The sequence below is a fragment of the Hetaerina americana genome, unplaced genomic scaffold, assembly GCF_022747635.1.
Source record: "Hetaerina americana unplaced genomic scaffold, ioHetAmer1.1.p SCAF_8, whole genome shotgun sequence".
Taxonomy (NCBI): domain Eukaryota; kingdom Metazoa; phylum Arthropoda; class Insecta; order Odonata; family Calopterygidae; genus Hetaerina; species Hetaerina americana.
In genome coordinates this window covers 2,258,295-2,282,566 of record NW_027287427.1, presented here as the reverse complement: position 1 = coordinate 2,282,566, position 24,272 = coordinate 2,258,295, and the positions used below count along the sequence as shown (strand labels likewise).

Genomic DNA, 24,272 nt, shown 5'->3' with positions numbered 1-24,272 from the left:
ATTAACGTCCATTACTTCTTTCTCGCGGTTCCCGCCGACGTGACAATGCGTAACGCCGCGCAGGGAACCCGCGAGGATTCGGCGAGGGATATAAAAAAGGGCTCCACTTCTTGCATTAGGATGGATGCCATTGGGAACGACGCATACACACGCATACATACATACATACAGACAGACAGACACGCGAAATGGAGCCGGGCTGACGGTCAAGAAATAACATTGTGATTGTTGGTGGAGATTCAAGACGATGAAAATGCTTCTCATTTCCATACACTTACATATGGTACAGTTCTATCTGCGAGTTGTTTGTGTTTGTTTTTTGTATATATTTATTTATATATATATATTTACTTCTCTCATATGTATATAATATGTATAGGTTATATGTACATAAATATAAACACGCGCGAACTTCGAAGGCGAAATGATGAACCGTTTTTCTTGGTATTCGTTTCTCCCTCCCCCATCTCCCCACTACTGTCTGTGTGTGTCCCAAGACACTGGAGGGAGTCCGTTTTCACTTTTCCCGAATCCAGGGTTTGGGGGTGTAGGGGGGGGGGTGCGGGCGGGCGTAGGGATCGGAACTGCATTCGTAAGGGCACGCACGATGCGCATTCCGAGGGGTCCCTGGAGAGCGGCGGGGTTGAGGGGACAACCGTTCCGTTCTCGTCGCCCTCCTCAGGGCGGAAGGGGGCCCCTCTCTCTCACTCCGTCGAGGAGGGAGACCGGGGCCGTCAAGAGGGGTCTCAGGGGTCGAACGCGGCCGCCTCTCACAGATTGTCCAGCAGGTTGAAGCCCGAGGCGGAGTCGAGCGAGGAGAGGAGCTCCTGCGCGGCCGCCGTCAGGTGAGACGAGTCTCCCGCCGGCAAGTGGTCCAGGAACTCGAGGCTGAAGTCCGCCGCGCTCGGTGCGCGGGGCGGTGGGGGTTGCTGCTGCTGCGCTTGGTGCTGCTGTGGGCCGCCCTGCTGTGGCGTGGGGGTCCCGCTACCTCCCCTGCCGGGCCCCACGCCTCCCACGACGCCGCCTCCGCCGGCCACCACGCTGCCCCCTCCGCCGCCCGTCAACTGCCCAACGCCGCCACCGGGGCCGAAGGGCACCTGGTGCGGGGATCCCACTTGCTGCCTGCCCGTCGGCGTCCCCACGGTCCCGCTGCTCATCGACATGGACTGCGACATCTGGAGGCTCATGCTCGGAGGCATCTGGAGGGGAGAGAACGTGAGGGCACGTGAGGACGAGGGCTTCACGGATGGAGGGCACGCGCCGTTTCCCGGGCATTGACCACGGAATCGAGGGATTATTACGAATGGACAATGCCTTCCATGCACATGCAAATGTAATTGTCTCTCGTCGGGGAATTCGACAAAAAATTATGATTGGTGCAACAGGTATTGCAATCCCCTTCCCTGATAAATGATACGAAAACATCAAACACCCTGGAATTCCCCAAGTTAAATTAACCCTTACTGGACACCTTCTCACCAGTCATAAAGACGAACAAAGCAAGAGCTAGTCACTTCACATGGTGACGATTTGGTGGACAGGAAGAATAGTTATGAGACAAGAAAATAACTGAATCGTGGGTGGTGAATACCAAGGGTGTCCGGATAAGTGTTCTGACGGAGTGATAGGTGGAGGGATATGGACAAACAGCAGCTCCATCCACCTGCTCACCTAATTCGCACACCCCAATGCCGCATGTCCACAAAGAGGTTCCACTCCGTCCATGTCATCTTCATTTGAACATGAAGTATGACAAATTCCAAAGAAACTGCGGGAGATGCCGCAACAGTAACTTTTAACGGAGTCATTCGCTAATGTGCATTTTAATGCAACAATTTCAGAGCGTAAAAATCATTCGCCTTGACTGGGACTCGAACCCAGATCCCTCAATATCCGGTCGAGTGCTTTAGCCACTTAAGCTACCGAGGCGTCCTCTTAAACTCTGATTTTTTGGGGCTTTTAAAGGAACTAGATGTTATAACGAAATACCGTACATACAATACGAATGCATGTGACATTGTATGTACGGTATTTCGTTATAACATCTAGTTCCTTTAAAAGCCCCAAAAAATCAGTTTAAGAGGACGCCTCGGTAGCTTAAGTGGCTAAAGCACTCGACCGGATATTGAGGGATCTGGGTTCGAGTCCCAGTCAAGGCGAATGATTTTTACGCTCTGAAATTGTTGCATTAAAATGCACATTAGCGGATGACTCCGTTAAAAGTTACTGTTGCGGCATCTCCCGCAGTTTCTTTGGAATTTGTCAAAGGGAAAACACCATACGTGTTTAAAGTTGGCTTTTAACCTCGTGGACAGTGGCGCCTGGCGCACGACTACGAATGCATGTGACATTGTATGTACGGTATTTCGTCATAACATCTAGTTCCTTTAAAAGCCCCAAAATTTTCAGAGTTTAAGAGGACGCCTCGGTAGCTTAAGTGGCTAAAGCACTCGACCGGATATTGAGGGATCTGGGTTCGAGTCCCAGTCAAGGCGAATGATTTTTACGCTCTGAAATTGTTGCATGAAGTATGACGCCCAAATAGGAGCGCAATGCCGCGGATAATACTGACCAGGAACCGACACATTCGGGTACGAAATCCAGTCAGATGAAATGAATATTTCCGGTGGAGAACAGACACTCATGTTTTTAAGTAAACGGCAAGGGAACTAAGCGGGGAATGACTTTCAACAAATATCTTTCATAAGCTAAAATCCCTTAAACCAATTGAACAACACGATAAAACGATTCAAAAGATTCGTTGGCTTACAAATGTTCGAATGTGAAACAGTATACTTATCGGCGGAATTAATCTTAACAACGACTTCATGAACTTTTGTTCTACAACACAGTAATCAACAGGGCAATTTTCAAAGAAGTGTGCAAGCGATAAAAAGGACTCCAAGACTCATTGTTAAGGTAACCTAAGGAAGCATTTATCTATTTCATACTTCGAACTTGGGTCGGGATAATGCGAGTGACGGATAAAAAAATTATTAGAACTGCCCCGCGGGGATAGGCGCCATCTAGGTGAAGGGACCGACCTGGTTGGCGCCACCCATGCCGCCCGGGAGCACCGTTTGCTGCTGCATCGCCATCTGCTGCTGCTGTGACAGCATCTGCATCTGGCTCGCACCCGGAGGACCCGCCGTCCTCACCATGTGGTGCTGGTGCATTTGTGCTGCCATCTGCATGTTGCCCTGAGAACCAGGCATGCCGAACGATCCTGAAAGGGAAAGAGGAGGGAAGCGAATTAAAATGAGCACTCAACCCTACTTTATCAACGCAACCCTACTTTAATAAGATAACCAAATCTTTCGAGGACTAAGCCAAGAATAGAGTTCGATGAAAAGGCAATTCGGAATTAGGACAACATAATGGCAAACAACTAATTCAGGAAACAAAAGTGAAAACATGGCAATTTCACACGAAAAAAAACTTGATTCAATCCAAATTGCTCGGTGAAACCTTTTGGGACAATGTTACCTCGAATAATATAACGATTAACAAAAAACCGACGTAGGTGACGGATTTGTCAGGAGGATATTTGAATTTCGAAGAAATTCATTTTTCATATCTTGGAAAACGCGTCGAGATATTTTTCAATATTGAGCACAACGATCACGATGTAAGAGAGAAAATATTACGCATGAAAGAGACGTAAGACGATGGAAAACCGACATGATCTTTTTAGATATGGAATTTTTGGTTATTGACATTTACATCAAAAGGGAAAACTTCTAATAGCGCACCACACAAACGGCATTACTGGTGCAATTCGCGCACACGCATAATTATGTGTACGGTGAATGGAAGTTTACGTAATTGTGGCAGAGAGAAATTTACTCTCAACACGCGGGAACTTCATTGATTCAATATTTACAGAGGCTGACCAGCAAGAACATCACAGGCCACTCTTTTTATTTCACTCGACAACCGAACGTTAACCACAAACGTCTTTGTAAATGAACTTATTTAAGGAAGCGAAGAATTTCAAGAAACCGTGCAGGGGACTTCAAAAAAGAATTCAATCTCTTGCGTTACAGGTCCACGGAGGACTCGAGATGTGCTTTACAAGATGAGCATATCGCCACGACGGCTGGCGAGTTCGGGATACCTTTCGCCGGAGAGACGGACTCCTCACCTTGGTGCGGGAACGCGGGCCTGAACTGGGGTCCGCCCATTTGAGGGCCCCCGAATACCGCCCCCTGCTGTTGCTGCTGCTGCGTCATGAGGATCTGCCTCCACTCCGAGGGCCCCCCAGGGACCGTCCGACCGCCCGCTATGCCCCCTTCAGGCACCACGCTCACGTTCGGAGGCCTCTGGTGCCTGGGGTTCGAATATGCCGCCAGGCGCCCGCCGATCCCTCCGCCCCCAGACACCAACAACTGCTGTTGCTGCTGCTGTTGTTGCTGTTGTTGTTGTTGTTGGGGCGAGGGGACGTAGCCGGGCCCCCCCATGCCGCCCGCCAGCATGGCCGCCTGCTGCTGCTGCGCGGGCCTCATCATGGGCCCCGACGGGGGCATCTGCTGCATCGGGGGGCCGGCGCCCCCGCCGCCGCCCCCTGCCCCCGCGTGGATCATCCTCATCTGCGGCCTAATCTGGAACCTAGCCTGCTGCTGTTGCTGGGGGGGCCCGCCACCGCCCTGGGCCCCCTGAGACGGGGGCCCCACCACTCCGCCCGGCCCGGGCCCCGTGCCCTGGCCCTGCTGCCCCATCAAGCCCAGCATTTGCTGCTGCATCATCTGACTCTGTTTGTACTCTGGCGGCGGGGGCCTGGGGGCCATGCCGCCCATCTGCTGCTGCGGGGCCTGTTGCTGCTGCTGATGGTTCATCTGGTGGTGGTGATGGTTCATGTGGTGGTGGTGATGGTGGTGGTGGTTGTGGTGCGGATGGTGCTGGTGTTGTTGGGCGGCTGCCGCTTGCTGTTGCTGCGCCTGCTGGTGCTGCGCCTGCTGCTGGGCCTGTTGCTGCTGGGCCTGCTGCTGCTGGTGCTGAGCCTGCTGCTGTTGGTGCTGGGCCTGCTGCTGTTGGTGCTGGGCCTGCTGCTGTTGGTGCTGCGCCTGCTGCTGCATGACCTGCGCCCTCAGCATCTGCTGCTGCATGAGTTTGTGGGCCTGGATGTTGTCCATGACCAGCGGACGGGGTCCCACGGCCCCCGGGGACTGCGGGAGCCCGGGCCCGCCGGGCACCCCGCCGCTGCCGGCGCCGCCGCCCACCCCCTGGGGCCCACCGACCGAGTTGGCGGCGGCGGCCGCGGCGGCTGCAGCTGCGGCCGCCTGAGCTGCCGCCGCCGCCTCCATGGCCGCCTGCTGCTGCCTGCCCCCTTGCCCCCCGGGGCCTCTCCTCAGACTCTGCTGCGTGAAATTAATGGTCTGCGACTGCGAGACGGAGTAGCCCACGCCGCCGCCGCCCGGCCCTCCGCCGACGGGCCCCTGCCCTCCCCCGACGGGCCCGTTACCCCCGTCGGGGGTGGCGGAGGACACGGGGGACGGGTTGGAGTGCGGAGTGCCGGCACCCCCCGCCCCGGGACCACCGCCCGACTGTTGGTGCTGCGGCGAGTGGTGTGGGTGAGGGCTCTGGTGCGGGGCGTGGTGGGGACTTTGGTGCGGGGCTTGATGTGGGCTCTGGTGGGGTCCCTGGTGAGGGCTTTGATGGGGCCCCGGGTGAGGGCCTTGGTGAGGTACTTGGTGGGGTCCTTGGTGCGGGCCTTGATGAGGCCCTGAGTGCGGAGGGCCCTGGTGGGGACCCTGGTGTGGGCTCTGGTGTGGACCCACGTGGGGCCCTTGATGAGGTCCTTGGTGCGGGCCCGGATGGGGCCCCGAGTGAGGGCCAGGATGGGCTCCCGGATGAGGTCCGCCGTGCTGCTGCTGTTGCTGCTGTTGTTGCTGGAAGAACATGGCCTGCTGGGATACGACGCTGCCTCCAGATTTGAGGTCGCCCGTCATCTGAAGGTGTTGGCCGGCCGACACCTGAGGAAGGAAACATACGGGGCATTGTTCACTCAACGTCTTCAGAAAACATCTGGCTGACATTCTCTATGCTTTTATTATACTTGAGTATAGGGGAAGTCACAATTGGTAATCATTTCTATTCATTATGTGGAATTTCCTCAAAGTTAAGCCTGAAACTAAACGGTCTGATTGGGTGCATTACAAAAGGATGCTTCTTAATAAATAGTAAACGTAAAAAAATTCTTCTAAAGTACACCCAGCAAACATCGAGAAATGCCCACATGATTGGAAGGGGAGTGCGAAGTGTAACACGCACCTCGAAGGAAGAACGACCGCCCCAGAATCATAGAATAAGCAATCCGAGAATGCTAATTGATGACGCAAAATACGAAAAAATGCATCTTCCTACCCCTGAATCAATAAGCTTCATGGCTTTACTCTTTAATTTAATCTTACTTTAATCGTAGCTGGGAAAATATTAACACGCATCACAAACATTAGATATTAACAAGAGGACTTCGATAGAGAGCAATCATACAGTATTATCCGCATGATATAATTTACAAAAATTAACAACTGGGATCATACTAGGTTTGCGTAAAAATCATCGGTAACAATTTTTTCTGACGTGTTTGCGTGAAGTGCTTTAATCAGAGCGTCGGTCGTCGAGTCGTCGGTTAAACGTGCGCAGGATCCCTGCTATCGTGTATTGGCATTGATATAAGTAAGACTGACTATGCCACACACACACACACCATTATCACTGAAAATTTGGCGATGCAAAAGATCTGTGCTAAACTCCCGAAGGTCTTCAATTTACATTCTACGTTATGCATATAACCTGATATTGGAATATGGACATAACTGACCTGCTTTTTCTTTCCTGCGACCATAGTATATTAATAATGACAATTTAAGATTTATTCAAACCGACTGAAATGAATACCAGGAAATGGAATTTTACGTTCTTCATCCGCCGTATCAGTTTAATTCTAGAGAGAGAGAGAAGCAACAAATGAGTGTACAACAAGCAACCCTTCCCGGCATGCCCGCCCTCGGTGCTTCGCGAAGCACCGAAGCTTGCCCTTCGCGTCACGGGAGCTCTGCTGCCACGGAGCGATAATACCGATAGATATTAAGCAGAATATGGTGTACATATTTAAATAAACTCTTCACCATTAGGTGCCCACAGACAAAGAGTAAAAAGACAATACTCTCTGGCACATTCTATTCGGCATCTCCTCGAGAGAAAGCAGGCCTCTCACAAGTTATATTTTGTTCCATATGGTTTGTCTTCCACGGAAAAATTCTCCACTTGGCTTGTTATTTTTTGCGCGTTCGGGAATATTACTTAAGGAGGAATTAACCCTCGTCGATCGACACATTATTTAGAGTGAAATTAGTTAAAATTGACATTTTTTATGATTCTCTGGGTGACTGTACCGAAAATCACAGCTGGTAGTCTTAATTAGGGTAATGTAGCTAATTTTTATCACCAGCTACAGGACGAGAATAATCTAATTTATATTTGTATTTTCCCACGCGAAAAGACTTGGTTTTCGCATCAATTGTGGTCGCCAATAACTAACAGATTCCACCATTTTGTTTTCGATAATAACCGCATTGTCACACAGCGATTTGCTACGAATGGGCTCGTTCGAGTTAATACGTTTTTCTTTCCCTCGAACCAGGTCATTTCAAGATTCCGGAAAGATACCAATTCTTCCGAAAAAGTACAAGACACTAAGTTGGCAGTTGGAAGGCTTGAGCAAGCACTTCGCCTCCGTTTTGTGTTCACATCAACAACACACGACCCGGCGGTCAACTCAGAAGCGCAGAAGTTTTTCAACATCTCATTAGGATCACGAAATTCAAACAGAATTTGAAAATGAACAAATGCGCCCGGTAACTATCTAATATAACTAATCTAATATAACTGCACAATGACGAAATAAAAAAAACGCTCTTAGGCGGTTAAAACGTCACTCTCGATGCCGCCAGCGCCTCCACTGCAGGTGGCGGAGGATGCAGGAAGATGGATTCTTCGCTCGAGTAGAAGAAAAGAAGGGTGGGGGAAGTGGTTGGGGCAAGGTGGAAGGTGGGGAGGGAGGCGAAATTGACGGATAATAACAAAGCGCTCCTTACGCGAAAGGCGTAGTTCGTTCCTCTCCAGCGGCCTCACGATCAATTCCCGGCGCGAAATATTCCTCAAGACTAGAAACTTCGCTCCAAATGTCGACTGCCATCCCTGTGTAATGGCAGAGAGGGGAAGGAGAGGGTCGCTCGCCGAAACAACCAGTACCATTCGGAAATTCACAACTGCGAGTTCAACTATGGAAAGTGAATCCAGGAACAACGGAAGTAAAATCCCGGATGCAATCGATTGCATTTTGTCCTTTGGCTCGAATGAAAATTTGCAGATGACAGCGACTGTTGTGGAGAGTAAAGAGAGCTGCTAAGGCTTATGGATTCGAGGGCTCAGGTGACTGCACACCCAATGCACATGGTTTTTAGGGGCTCAGAGCTCAGGGGGCACGAGGACTATTTAGGTATGCATTGAAATGAGGAAGGGGGCAGAGGACGGTCGAACTATCGAGGAAATTATCGCCGAGTACGGAATAATGGAGCTTGGCATTTTAGGGGAGGCGACCGACAGCTGAGGTCATTGGCGCCATTAGGCAGGGGCCGGAGAGGTTGAAGGGTGGAGAGAATCCCGGCGTCGGCATTGTCGGGAGGCGCCAAGGGGTCCGCAGCTTAACGTCCCATCCGACGGACAGCGTACTCACTCAAGAGTGCCCTCCACGAAGCACCTCACGCAGTAATCGAGATACCACTGAAAAATACTTGCCTTCGGGATTTGACCCCGGGCCCTCTCGGTGGGAAGCCTGTACGTTGGCCACCACACCATCCCGATCCCCTCATGGACTAATGGAGGATAGCACCAAACCACACTTGGGACCGAAGAAAATAAAGGAACGATTGATTCGTATGATATGTATCTAGATGATGGGTATATATTTACCCTCTCCTAGGAAATCCTGGCGACAGGACGATGTCGAGGGAAATTTCAAGATGGATAATGAATGATAAGTTGAATGCACTGAGTTGAAAGTATCGTTTTCATGATAATTAACGATTGGTAGCACATAGCGACGGTGATATCATTTCGCACGATCCACTACAGATCAAACGGAAGGGATGCCAGGATGGCGCAAAGAGAACCCATTTTCACCTCGATCCGGGAACATAAGTGTTCATTCTTTTTAAACTGGCGAGATCCCTCGATCATAATACCAGGGGATCATACATGGGATTACGTGATCTCACACCGCTCGGCGAAAAATACCAACTAATGATTTATTCCGTATGGTCACCAATAAAACGGTGATGCTTGAACGCCCTCCCTGTCGAATCTCTATCCTGGCAAGTGGCATGGCCAACTGGCGCAATGCATTGAGAGGCTGCTGAACGGAGGCTCGGGCACGGCGTCACCATCCGTGCGATGAGTCTGCAAACCAACCGCACGCTAACACGTCTGTCCAACTAGGGCTGTTCCGTTTCCTTTGGCCGCGAGATACCACAACAGCAATGCACCCTAGCGGTGGCCAGCAGGGTACTAAAAATAACGAATGCATCAATGCCATTAATCTGATCATCCTGATGTAATTTTCGGCCACCCCGTCAGATGGAGCTTCGAGGCTGAGCGATTGAGTCTGAGGCGACCGGGGAAGAGGGCACCGCACAATCGCTCCTATCGTGTGACGTCACGTTCCTCTTACTCTAACTCACAAGTACCCTTCCCTTGCTCCTCCAGAAAAGGATTACTTTTCGTTCGGTACCGGGTAACTTAGCTCTCCGCTGTGAGTTGCGCATCACAACACTTTCGAAAAACCCACAATGCATCGAAAACCTCTTCATGACTTACATTAAGACACTACATTTTAGAATATTTCATTTTCCCATCATATTTAGGGAATTCTTTTAACTACCTTCAAAATACCAAGTGTTTCTAGTATCTGGCTACACACTTACATAGAAATGAAAGAATACCTTGTAATCCACGAGATGGTAAATATTTGAATGATCGGGGTCATACCGAGGTCCGAATTCTTAACTTAACCGAGAAGGATTATGGCGAAATCGACACCAAAGTATCGTCTGAATTGAATTCGGGAGAATAATAATTAATGTATTGAAATATTAATCCTTACGATGCGACAATTTCAATGTAACTTTCGCGAAACTGAAGGGAAAAGCTGCTGCTGCAGCAACTGTAAACAAACTTGCATTTCAACTTTCGATCCACGTTCCAGCATGAATCTTCGTCATCTGATCGCAACATAGATCGGCCGCGAATGCTCGAGGAATCTGCGCGATGTGGGGGAGGTGGATTGCTTCAATCGAAACGTTGAAGTAGACGGCGTGCGTGGATTGCCGTTTCTTTCAGTCGCCACTAGATGGTGTTTCGCCTCTTAATAGCCTCATATGAAGACGGGAACCCAGGTGACACGGTCGTACAGTGGCTCCACAGCGGCGTTTTCTAATACCACTACGCGGCACAGACACCGATTCGGAGCGGTTCCACTCGAAATTAGTTCTCGCAATCACCACGGAAGTCGCTCTTCGACAGAAAGAGATCGAACACACACACCGCGCTGCTTATGTCGATAGATTTATTCGGAGAAGTAATAATGGGCTTTCAAAAACGTATTTTTAAAAAAATACTGTCTAACACAACTCCTTGACTTCAAGTGATAGAAGACCTTTCCATTCGTTGAATATCTTCTAATTATCTTAACAAGGCGAGATTATCCAGAAGACCTAATCCTCTTTGGATCATATTTTAACATTATATTCCACTTGAATTCAATTGGACGACCCCTGGCTAGCGAAGCCTTCATTCAGTAGTAATATTCGTATTAGCATTAGTAGTAATTTAGTTTGTTTTTGGGTGCTTTGACGACGGAGGTCATTTTCAGGGAGTGAGCCAAACTCAATAATAGCGTTGTAATTTAAATGCAAGAAGAAAGTCGCGGTGTTTCGTAGTGATATAAATTACACCAGCCAATACAGATCCTATCACCGTCATTTGATGTGTAACAAAATGATGATACTCGAAGAAAGATCGAAAGAGAACGTAAGCTTGGCCGAGGGAAAAACAAACGGTTCGAATCGAAATATACACACACCTTGGAAGAAGCACGCGTGAGCATCCAGTTTCCCGACAGATGGCAGGACCTTGTTCTCTCTCCCGCTAGCATCGAGTACCCACCCTCCCTCCCGTTGTGCTGACTGGCGGCCCCAAGGCCTGCCGCCGCTGCCGCCTCAGTAAACGTTTGATGGCTTTTAGAGCGCTTCTGACGGAGGGACACGCGGAGAGACAACACGAAGGGCGTGGATTGAGTCCGACATAGCTAAGGCTAAGATGGCACTGGGAGAGGGGAAGCGATTAATTTCTGCATTTTACTTCTTGAAAAAGTGAACCTCAAACAATAAAAAACTAAGAGGAAGATCTCCTTGAGGCGATTACGAAAGTCGAATCCGCGGCAGCACTGTTGCGAGGGGAATTATAGAGAGAGGGGGGGGGGCGAGGAAGGGAGGGGAGACCACATCTGCACACCCATTGACGTGTCGGTCGGCGGGATTGGAATGAATGTGAATTTTGAGGAAAACGAAGCCTTTGGAGCACGCCGACGCCGATGGAACTTCGAACATGACCAAAAGGGAACGAACGCCCGCAACAAATGAATATCACTTCACGCGAAGAAACCCACTGGAAAAAGAAATAAGACAATGGGGACTTCCACCTGTTCTTCCCGAGAAACGAAATCCGCCATTCGTATTTTTCCGTGAATTAATCCCGAGACGAGGAGGCCCGCCCATAACTTTTCCCGGAAATCGTTGACGAGTCAACGAATGTTTTCGAGGATCAGAGAGCAGGTGGCGCCACCGACGGCCTTTTTCCCTTCCTCCGTAATTAACACGCGGGCGCAGGTTCTTCACTTCGGTGGAATAATAGCTGAGGTTATTCACAGCCTTCTGGTCCAGCTGAAGTATTGAAAAAATACTGGCATTCGACATTTATTTGATAATAACAACAACTTCATAGAAAACTGAAGGCGGTGGGTCATTTTGCTAATCGCCTATGCTTGCGGTCCATTTAGAACTGCTTGCGAAGTTAAGTTTGGTGGAGCATCCTGACTGACGGGAGAAGAGAGAGGGTTAATTTTCACTTGGTGCATGGTGCCGTCATCTTGCAACACCTCAGTGCCCTTCCCTCCCGAAGTACACACATTGACCGCGCTTATTCCCGTATTCGTATCATTTTCCTTTTCACATTAAGTGAATACGAAAGAAGGGAACCAAACCATCTCTCACGCACACATCGAGAGCGGAGGGGGAGGAGGCGTGATCTCGTTAGCACACTGAAGTCTACTGTCACTTCTCGATTCGCGCACAATTAAAAAATCAAACATCGACCATTTTGAAGATGTCCAGTAATCACGTGGGCCGGCCGGCCGTGAGCGCAGCCCAGCGATATACTGAAACGGCACTAAACTTCGAAAACAAGAACATACACGAAATGAAGAATAGATATATTTATTCATTTATCGACTTAATTGGGAGAGATTGAGACTAATAGTCCCTTCTTCCACGTAACCCTTAGACAGGATATTGAAAAGGCCAAACATATACAACCAAGCCCTAGAAGACGGAAAATCTACAAAGGAGGGAATCGAACCCGCGACCTCTGGGTTAGCAGGTGAGGACGTTGTCCCACCCCCACCGGGGCCGGCGAATCTATGAATCAGATCAAACGAAAAGGATAAAAATATCCGATTTACACAGTGAACAAAAGATATTAATTCAAGACAAAAGAGGATTTTCAGGTGAATAGGCAAAATTCGGCGAACGAGTCTAAAACGTAAGGCGAAGTATTCACGTCGGATATATTCACAGCCTTCAAACACTAGAAAGCCGATTAGGAAACTTTGTTCTCAAATAGGCGAGTAAATGTTGGCTGGGAATCTTTGTTTTAAATCGGAGAGTGTCATTTTGAATTCGGTCGAACTAAAAGGTTTAACACTGATAAGGGAGTTGGGTAAGCTCCCAATATAGGATAAGGATTCACATATTGGGGAGCGTATGAACACAAGAAATGAGCGGTGGGTTGGGTGAATGTTCGATCAGCTGGCGGCGGGGGTAGGTAAACAACGGAAGGCTAAAAAGAAAGGAAGGAAGGATTCCCCGGATGGCAGCGATCGATTCGCGAATCATTCTCACGCTGATGCTTGCAGGGTACGACCGAACGAGATGAGGTGACCAGACCGACAACTTCACAAAGTTTTTCCTTGGAACATTTGGGTCTCGCTTATGGGGAAAACCTATGGGAGTTTGGGAATCAAACATAAAAGAGGATAAAGAAAGGCCTTCGGCTCAAATCCCCGCAGGAAGGCGATCTCCTTTCGCATATATCTGAAATTCTTCCGCGGCAAAAGTTACCGCTGTATTCCAATTAGTGAGGTAGAGACCATTAAAGAGTACGGAGTGCTAAGGGCCCCCTCACCGAGGACCCATCGCGCCCTACTTCCAACATCCGTCATTAAGGTAGGAACACGTAATGCCTGGGCTCACTTGACAACGGGAAACTCTTTCTCACAGAGAATTAAAACTGCACTACAAGTTTAAAATTCGTTCCACTCTTGTGCTTAAACGTATACGCTCCATTTCAAAATATTATATTCCACTTGCTTTTGGAATTCCTTTGCGAAGTGAAATCAACTGAAAGTGATCACCTTCTCATCAAAGTCATCCAGTGAAGCGAAAGTAGTGCTTCGTCGACGACCAGCAAATGATTGAGAAGACATCGCGATTATTTCACGAATTAGGAATCAATAACCACAAAGCAAGATCTTACATCTGGACCACACTTCACAAGGACACTGAGAGAAATTCCGCGTGCGAGGACTAACTGATCCCTAAACATTTAATTCACCACCGATTGGTGACCGAGCACAACTTGGCGCTTTATCCGTTAAAGTTATGAATTACGAAATGCCAACCGTACTCCCAAGTACAAAGTTATCAAACCCAGCTCCCAATTAATATATCTAAAAAGAGGAGTCAAAGTACACCCTAGTTGGAATTACGTGCGAGCCAAATTACCACAACAAAGTGCACTGCAGCGAGCGAACGCACACCACTTTCAGAGACGGCTCGACGCGGTATTGAATGCCGCCGCGGATTATTGAAACACTCGCTAATATTTGCATACGACACAAAGTACTGAATCGTTTGCGAATATTTTGCGGTTACACCGACAAAAAAAAAGCTCGGATCCGATGGCAGAACATACGTGCGCTGTTGTGAAATGGGTAACGCACACACATCTCGTGAAATGTAAGTGCATTAAAACACGGCAGAGAGACAGAGTATATAGTATGCAGAAGTCGGTTGTTAAATGTTTACGAATTACTCGCATGAGCCCCAGGACTTTGTCAATCCTTCGTTCAATGCTCGATCACTAAGGCATGATGGGAAATAAATTGACGGACAACACCTTCCTTATTGCGACTCGAGACATCTCTGACCTTATTTCCTGTTCGTCTGAACTCCCGTGCATACTCTACCGAGGCGTTCAGCAGATTCGATTACCACTTCGCGCGAATCTCTGGGAAGGGAGTGGCCGCGGGTGGGATATTCCCCCCCTTGGAGTGAGAATATCGGGGGGGGGGGAAGAAAAGAGGGGGAGGGGATGGAGGATCTGTGACTCCGTTACTCGAAACAATACGAATCGCAGAAATGGCGGCGATGCGGAGACGGGAGAGGTCGAGCACCGCTGCCACCCCCCCACCCTTCCCCCTTTCCCCTCTCCCCCTCCGAAGGTGGGAGGGGGGGGGAGACCACAGGCACGCGGCTTCCATGAGCGGAGACGACACGTCAGTTAGTTAATTGCAGAACCGCCGCACCCACAAGCAAAATCACGACGCCCTGCTACTCTCAAGGAAAAAGATGCGAAACGGCGAAAATCGAATCAACTCAATATGAATTAAAATACCGATAACTTGAACAAACAAAGCCAATCAATGTTCTACTCCCTGAATGTCCTGGTGGACCTACTGAGCAAAGTGTTGGAATCGCGTTTTTCTATCTCCGACGGAGGCGCTACGTTAGAAGACGTCCGATTTCATAATCACGGGGAAAGAACGAATTGAGAATTTGGTGAGCGAGGAAAATGCAGGGAAACTTCAGGGTACGGCATGGACGAGCTATGGAAGAGAGAGAGCGACTGAGACGAAGAAATGCCTCGGGGGAGCTACAAATGCGATGAAACGCCAATGAAGGGGCAAAGTAGCGAGGATGAGGGAAAGTGGAGTACTTTTCATCTTCGGGGCTGAGTTTCATCAAACAATGATCAAACACAGGATTTACAGCTCGAGATTCAATTACACTTCCTTTTATCTAAAAACACTTGAAGACAAATGTTTAACTGAAACTTTCTTTTTAAAAGGATTGCGCTAGAGGTATTTCAAACCAAATTTTACACTAGGCGTCATCTTCTTTACATATTTGCCGATATATTTTCACGTCAAGGGAGGGATGACATTTATCAGGAATATTTTTACAATATTAAATTTGTAAAAAAAACATAACCGAGAAGTGATATGATCCCTCAGATCTTCCGTCGCATGCTGCTCTCAACGAGGTCGCTCTTTACACACAAAAACACTCGTATTTTGGGCTGCAATTTATTTATTTTACGCCGCCCTAAGCCCGACATTTGGAACCACAAGGGCAAACCCGTGCCATTTTCAAAATGCCAACAAAAATCTTATTGAATTGAGACATTTCCTCCCATTCACTTTGCGTAGTGCAAGTACCAACCACAGCAATCAACCCCGAAGGTTTGTTAGGAGAATGAGGGCAGCTTTGTACTAAACCTCATGCCCGTAGGAAGATGTGGAAGCCGAAAATGGGCGAAGTATCTAGGGTCACGAAGAGTGAATCCGTGAACCACAGGTCAGCAGCCGAACGCTCTACCCACTCGACTAACTTGAATCATGGAGAAGCATAAAGTAATATTCAAAATTAATCGTCTAAAAAAAGAAAACAGTGTTCTTATTTGTCAATAGTTATTGAGTTAGTTTAAATATTTGTTAGCTATGTATGGCGTGGAAACGTGGTCGTTGAAGCAGGAGGATAGACGTAGACTGGAGGCTTCTGAAATGTGGGTGTGGAGAAGAATGGAGAAGGTGAAATGGACAGGGAAGAAAACAAATGAGGAAGTACTTGGTATGGCGAGCGAAGAGAGGGCTTTGTTGGGATAAATCCTATGGAGGCAGGAAAAGTGGATGAAGGGGGTATTGACCGGCAGTGGGATGTTAAAGCCTGTAATAGAGGGGAGAATGTTAGGCAAACGAGGAAAGGGAAGGAACAGGATAGGGATGTTGGACGGGATGAGGAATAAGATACTCAGAGATGAAGAGGGACCTGATGTAGAGTAGGTTGCTAAATTTTGTTAGGAGTCACAAAATATTCATTTGGTAGTTTGTGTCTATCCAAAACCTACCTTAACCGTAGATTACATAATAATTATAATAATATGTAATTAGTTTATTCAGCAGTGTTGCTATTTAATTTTAGGGGAAGGGAAGTGAACTGTGGGCGACGGAAGGATGGAAATAAAGGCTAACGTTTAACTCCGACAAGCGATAAACGTTTTCTGAATGATTCGATTCCTACGCCTTTCAATCCTCGCCGATGGAAAAGATTTCCCGAGTCGAGAGGGGAAATGGGAATGGTGGAAGGGGGTGGGAGGGGCGGGATGGTGCTCGCGGGGGCTAATTATACGCATTTTGCAAGCGCCCGACGGGAAACACGTAAGATGCACAAATATTTTGCTAAGCGGAGCTAAATGAGCGTGGTGGCGGGGAAGGGAGGGAGGGGGAGGGAGGGTAGTGAGGAGGCTGGAGTAGTAATAGTAGCGAATGGAGCAGATCATGCCGGCCAGTGTTTTTTGTCTCCATCGAAAGAAGGACAGCCAATCCTCTTCCCGCTATCTTCTCCTCCCCTCCCGCTCTCCACACCGCCCTTTCCCTGAGTCTGAGTCACATCCCTTTTCCAGACGAACCGATATAGTCCCGCGGCGTGGCAAGGGGTTCAGGGCACAAGGCGGCAGAAGCAGCAGGAGGAGGAGGAGGAATTCACTTTCCTCCTCCGGTGGATATTCGAGGGAAACAGGGAACGCGGGCATCCATCGCCCGACCCGGCAGCGTAATTCCCAGTTCGTCGTCATCAACAACGGAAGGGGCGGATCACACGTGCATGGCGGAAGAATAAAAAAACTCTTTCATTTCCGATTATTTCCTCACTTTCAGAAAACGTTGAAGATACTACTGACTGCTCTTAGGGCATCACGCACGATTCCCAAGAGACAAGACGGAGGGCTGGGAAAAACTCGACATCACTTTGCAGGTAACAGAATTTATATGATCGCATTAATTCAACAGTTTCAATGGCCACGCGCTACTAAATTATTGAATTAAAATAAAAAGGATGCCTCCCATATCCTCCAATCCAACACTGTCAACTGTCATTCAGGTGACCTTTGTCCAATTTTCCAACGCTGAGCATCCCAATTCAACACACCTATCAAGTCGAGAATGCCCGCAAAAGTAGTCTAATACAATCCACTCAAGGACAACACCTATCTAGACTTCCTTTCCCTCGATGGGAAAGAAGAAACCGAGACAGGAGAGAAGGGACATCGATGAACAGAGAGTCGTAATGTTATTATTTGCCTTGGGCCGACAAATGAATGGCGGAGCTCCGAAAACCATGGCGACTTCGAAGATGACGAAGACTTCGGCGAAAATTTACAAGACAGCACCACTTTCAAAATTTGTATAAACACGTAATGGATTACATCCATTATTTGCTCAAAGCGAGACTTCGGTTACTCTTCGCCATTGGGGGCAAAAAAAGATGCCTACTGACACACTTTGAAGATAGTACAATACTTATTTGACCCCATAAGTAGAAGCGTTATCTAATTATGATATTCCCAAAGCAATTTATTGAGCGTCTATCTATCTTTCCAATAAATTGTACAGCAGCAAATGAAACGCCCCGCATGAAATCCACGAGGGGCGTTTCATTTTCCCTGCGGCGTATCATACCAAGCCATACAAGGGGGCATACTAGCAAATAAAAAGGAAAAACGAAATTTAATTTTCCAGCAACAATTGACCCGTAGTAATAAAGATCAAAGGAAGAGGGCTCTGGACTCACGACCCTTAGATTCGGTTGTTTAAGGTTGTTATGAATAAAATGGCAGTGTCACGACACTATTGAAAGAATTACGATGGGAGGCACCAGTTGACCGTAAGCTTAAATACAGGTTAAATTGACAGCGTTATTTGAGGCAGAGTGCTCATCTGAGGACGTTACAGACATACGAGGTCTGTCCATTAAATACGCGATCTGAGGTCATTAAAAACTTTATTTTGCAAAATTTAGTCCGCTTCGATTTTATCCCCTTTTCGAAGTACTCTCCATTCGTTGATATGCACTTATTCCATCTTCTTTCGCACTATTTAAAGTACCATTCGAAGTCCTCGGCAGTTAGACTTAGTAGTTTTCTTGTCGTATCTTGCTTAATTGTGTCCACATATTCCCAGTGATGTCCCCTCGTCACATTTTCATCACAAAAAGTAAAAACAAGAGCAACAGAAAATAACATAACTGGTACAATACGCACAGCTCGACGATCCGCCAAGCACAGCTAGATCTAAAATACCGTAAAAGATCATAATAGACAAGACCGCAATCGATTTTAACATCCCCTGCCACACGCCCTCGCCACGCCATAGATGTAGATGCAATGACTTATATTTTTCTAAAACTTATTCTTTGATTATAAGGCGAGGAATAATTCGAATTCCACCCAAATAAAAGGCAACGCCATCTCGGGCGCGAAGTAATAACTACGATACGCAATAACTCGCATCTCTCGAGTCCTAGAAAGGAAAGCATTTCTCGAGCGGCGAGCCCACAGAAGCCGGAATGAAGAAGACGATGCGGCAAAGAGAGAAGGCAAGAGCACCAGCCCTCGCGGTGACCCACCACGGCAAGGCGGGCGAGCACCAGCGCCCGTGGCATCACTATATTTCGCAAAGATGCGTCAGCGGGTGAGGTCATTAACATAGCGGAGGTGTGGGGAATGGGGGGGGGGGGGAGAATGAGATATTCGCGAGGGGGGAGCACCGCCCCCCTTGCCCCCCCCCCCCAACCAGCAAACAACGTGACTCCCAGCAAAATTTAATAATGCTTATTTCCAACCGTCCGCTAGAGGCGAGAATTTCCATTAATTTAGGAATTTTCAATCAAACAAATTGATTCATGTGAACGAAACGCAAATCAAAATCACTCATTTAACTCAAGTTTCGCCCCAATCACCCTCGATGAACCAACGGGAGCGGTGCGGAGACGGGCACCCTCACCTATTCCCGACGACATGTAACAGAGGCGCGCAGCGAACAATTTCAAAATGAACAACATACTCGGGACGACAGTCATCATTTTATTACACACACGAGTGTGTCCACAGGATAGTATGCATCATTCACGAGCATTAAGAACAATTATTTATATCCAAATATGCAACATTTGTCACGAGCGATCCTTTTTCACATCAGCGACACATAAACCATCACCTGCGCACGCAAATAAACACGGTAACCCGTTCTACGGGCAACGCTCAAATAAATCGAGATCAAATGAACTGTATCATCACCCTCTATTCTTTCAAGGTGAATTTTTCTGGAGTTATTCACTGCTGGTCTTCACGCCCAATTGGAGGATTTTTCAAGATTCTCGGAAGAAAGGGTTCATGCGAAATGGTGGCACACGGAGCGAATACATCGGCGATTCAGATGCTAACTCAAACTGCCTGAAGCTGGAGTCAACACTCTGGACTGATGGGAGCCGAGAACACTATTCTGAACCTCTTAAGCCTGGGGAATCAAACAGAAGGTTCGCATCATAGCGGAGAGTAGCGCCCACCTCAACTTGGAAGATCTGGTCCCCTATTGGAACACCGAAATGGATTTTGTAGACTCTGAACTGAATACTTAGGTGTTACCCTCACTCTCGATCCCTCCGGGGCGAAACACGTGCGGGGAATATGTGGAAAAGGTGACAAAATATTAGGATTTAATATAAGAGTACTTGGTAAATGTGATAGAAAGATCAAAGAGAAATGTTATCTGCTATTGGTTCGCCTCATTTAGAATATGCTGCTGGTGTATTATGGGATCCCCTCACGAAAAAGACCGAAATTGCGTCAAATTTGGGAGTTAATATTGTGGAACGTGGGGACGGTTGGAAATCGACGTAAACGAGGAATACGATGGATTTCACTCCCAATCGAGAAAAGAACCTATTTCAGCATTTAATGCATTCGCGTTTGAATGGAAACAGGTATTTGGGGAATCTCTAAAAATAAAACAAAGGCAATGAGAGTCGGATCGCCCCGCGACCAACGAGAGAGCAGTACAACGGGAATATAGAGCGCCTTTGATTCATTTCCGGGGGCCCGAAATGATAAGCAGCGCCGAATAAAGAACGGAAAGGACGACGGGCGAAATAAGGAACGTCTTCCACCCGCAGAGGGGCGGCGACCCAAGGGGAAAAAACAAAAGCCTGCTTCCTTCCCCATCCCAATGGCGCGTCGAGGAGTGACGTGAGGAGGGGAAACAACCCCCCCCCCCGGAGGACAGAAGGGGGCGGGGGGAGAGGGAGGGGGTGCACGGCCAAGGGGAACGATTGGGGGGGGCGCCAGGGCTGGGACGAGAGCGACGCCCAAGGCGCCAGGGTTTCCGAAGGCGCCGCCGCCCAAGTAAACGATTAATTCGGCCGCCTCCCCCTCCCCTCCCCCCTGCCGCCCCTGCCCTCCTCCTTAATGGGATGAATCCCTCCGAGGAACGCAGTCAGGGCGGCAAACCCAGGCGAGCCAATCATTGAGCTTTCAAGAAGAAATGGCCGAGCCCTCCCCGACGCATTTGCACGAGCGGCTTCAACGCCATATCATTGTCCATAGAGACGCGCAGAAATACACTATACATCGGAAGTTTACTCTTGTGAGAGTTGTTTTAGGTGAATCGCACTTGAGAGGATTGTTTCGCATTCGCCGGAGGAATGTTTACTTCAAAATACTTCAAAACCCGTGGCTATCAAAGATTCTGATTTATGTGTTTATTGATGCACGAATATATATATATATATATATATATATACTACCTTGATCAAAAAGTTCCCGGAATAACCACCATGTGTCGCTCCCATCGTTCCGATTTGAGTTCTGTTTTTTTTTGTTAAATTGGTACATCTGTTGTTGATATTCCCTTTAAATCTTAGTGTCATAACTTGACATTTGCAAAAGTTACGGTCGGTTTTCGGTATGTCCATCAGTGCTTCCTGCGATTTTTCCATTACTTCCTCTCGGCTGCTAAAACGCGTTCCCCGTAATGGTTTTTTTAACTCGATTGAACAGAAAGAAGTCACAGGGAGCCAAATCAGGTGAATTCGGTGGCTGTTGGATGGTATTTGTTGCATTTTTCGTCAAAAAATTACGAATAATGATAGCACTGTGCGACGGTGCGTTATCATGGTGCAAAATCCACGAGTTTTCTGCCCACATTTCTGGTCTCTTTCGGCGAATTGCTTCACGCAAACGTCTCATAACGCCCAAATAATACTCTTTGTTTACTGTCTGGCCTTCTGGCAAAAATTCATGATGCACTACACCGTTGTAATCCATGAAAACCGTCAGCATTGCCTTCTTTTTTGACTGAAAACGACGTGGTTTTTTTGGTCTCGGCTCATTTGGTGAACGCCATTCACTTGCCTGATGTCTGGATTGCGTGTCGTACTCATAAACCCACGTCTCGTCTCCAGTAATGATCCTTTTGATGAATGTGGGATCGGATTCAGCCTCGCAAATCATGTCTTTTGCGACGTCAACACGGTCTCTTTTTTGCATGAAATTGAGGTCTTTTGGCACCAACTTTGCTACTACACGACGGAAACCCAAATCATTAACCACAATGTCTTGGGCGGATCCATAGGCAATGTTCAAGTCCTCCGCTATTTCTCTGATGGTTAATTTGCGGTTATTGACCAACATTTCTTTTACTTTATCAATTTTTTCACCGACTTTCGATGTCGATGGTCTGCCACTGCGTTCATCATCTTCGATTGACTCACGACCACTTCTGAACCGCTCGTGCCACTGGTAAACGACCGTTTTTTTTAGAGAATCGTGGCCGAAACACTTTTCCAACGTCCGTGCGCCACTAAATCCGTTTTTTACGCAAAATTTAATACAAGTTCGTTGTTTCAAATTTAAATCCATTTCTGCAATTGTAAAAGATCGCCAACACACACAGAGATAGATGTACTCTTGGCTACGTAACTTTTGAAAATGTCAAGTTATGACACTAAGATTTAAAGGGAATATCAACAACAGATGTACCAATTTAACAAAAAAAACAGAACTCAAATCGGAACGATGGGAGCGCCACACGGTGGTTATTCCGGGAACTTTTTGATCAAGGTAGTATATATATATATATTATTATAAGATATAATCTATCGGTTAAGGTAGGTTTTTGGATGGACATAATTACTAAATAAAAATTTTGTGATTCCTAACAAAATATAAAATCCAGTATCCTACTCTACATCAGAGCCCTCTTCATCTCTGAGTACCTTCTCCCTCCCTTCATCCCGTCCATCATCCCTACCCTGCTCCTTCCCTTTCCTCGTTTGCCTAACATTCTCCCCTCAACCACAGTCTTCAACATCCCACTGCCAGTAAATATGCCCTTCATCCATTTTTCCTGCCTCCATAGGATTCGAATAGACAAAATATACGTACACATACATTTTGTATATGTATATACCTGTAAATCGTTACTCGGATAATTAGCCGAAGAATTTAAGGAAGGATAGAAGGAAACCAATTCTCTCAGAAAACCATTTCTGATTCAAGAAAAACTGAGAGCAAGAGAGGCAATTCTCAGCTTGAGAGTTCCGACCGAAAAAATGAGACATGATTCGTGGACTCGGAGAAGCCAATCGACGACGTCGAATGGAACAAGATGTTCAAGACAGTAGAACGCTTGGTTTGGACTACAGCGACAGAAAAATTATCCTTAACCTCTACAATAATCTAGTAACAACAATGTAAACGAAAAATTGAAAAAAAATAAAGCCAAAGTAAAAAAAGGAGTAAGACAAAGGTACAACCTCTCGCTAGGAATATTGAACGTATACCTGGAAGAGACAATAAAAGAAACACAAGAATTGGGTGTCAAAGGAGTCAAGGATGAATGGAGAATAAATCCACATGCTCCGGTTTGCAGATGACATCGCAGTAGTGGCGGAAACGCGAGAGGACCTTGCAAGCAACTCTGCAAGTGCTATGGATCAATTACGGAGGGAATATAACATGAACATCAACAAGAAGAAAACTAAAAACCTTGTGAGTGCGGAAGAGAGAAGCTGGATGCAGATATCACAATTCGAGGAGTGAAACTAGAGCAAGGGGGATCGTTCATCTAGCTGGGCAGCAGAAGTATAACATGGGATGGAAGAAGCTCGACCGACATCAAGCGAAGAATAGCTTCAGCAAAGAAGGCGTTAATTGAGGAGAGGCTATTAATATTTTAATTAATTAGGTTAGGGATGTCGGACGTGTTGAAGGACGGAAGGGAGTATGTGGAGATAAAGAGGGGCTTGTTGTGCAGTAGTAGGACGCTGGTTTGTGTTCTGTTAGGAGGGAAGACACGGGATTGTCACCGCACTGTTTGGACGCTTGCAACCATCAAAAACCTACCTTAACAACCAGCAATAATGGTAACAATAGTTTTCGCGATGAAACTTCGAGGGAGAAGTACACCTCTCACTCACTTGCACCCTCCACACTTACGTGATCAAACAGCCACGAGAGCGTAAGCCGGAAGAGGCCCCCGCCTCATCCACTCGCGGCGCAAGGTAAGTCCAATCCCAACCAACGTAAGAGCGGTAGTGGTTGGAAGCTAGTTTACAATTGGCACCAACGGAGTTTCCTAATGATAATCAATAGTTCAATATTTGCTACTTGTTTGCATTACAATGAAAGTGACTCTGATAACTTTACGACCTGTATTTAATTTCAGACAGTATTCAGTGGAATCGTTTAGAAACGTTAAAGATTTGAGAAACGGGTCGCTGGAGAGCAAAAGCTACTCTGGAGTAGAACAATAAAATAAATTC

General features: G+C 47.4%; 1 protein-coding gene across 1 annotated transcript in view; it reads right to left on the bottom strand.

The window, feature by feature from the left end:
• Positions 1–770: 770 nt before the first annotated feature.
• LOC139697919 (neurogenic protein mastermind-like) overlaps positions 771–24,272 on the bottom strand; it is a 344,049-nt gene continuing 320,547 nt past the window's right edge. Inside the window, exons 3-5 of the mRNA XM_071596780.1 lie at positions 4,145–5,972; positions 3,045–3,226; positions 771–1,199 (exon numbers count right to left, since the gene is read on the bottom strand). Of these exons, the coding sequence (XP_071452881.1) occupies positions 771–1,199; positions 3,045–3,226; positions 4,145–5,972 (2,439 nt within the window). The remainder of the gene's footprint in view (positions 1,200–3,044; positions 3,227–4,144; positions 5,973–24,272) is intronic.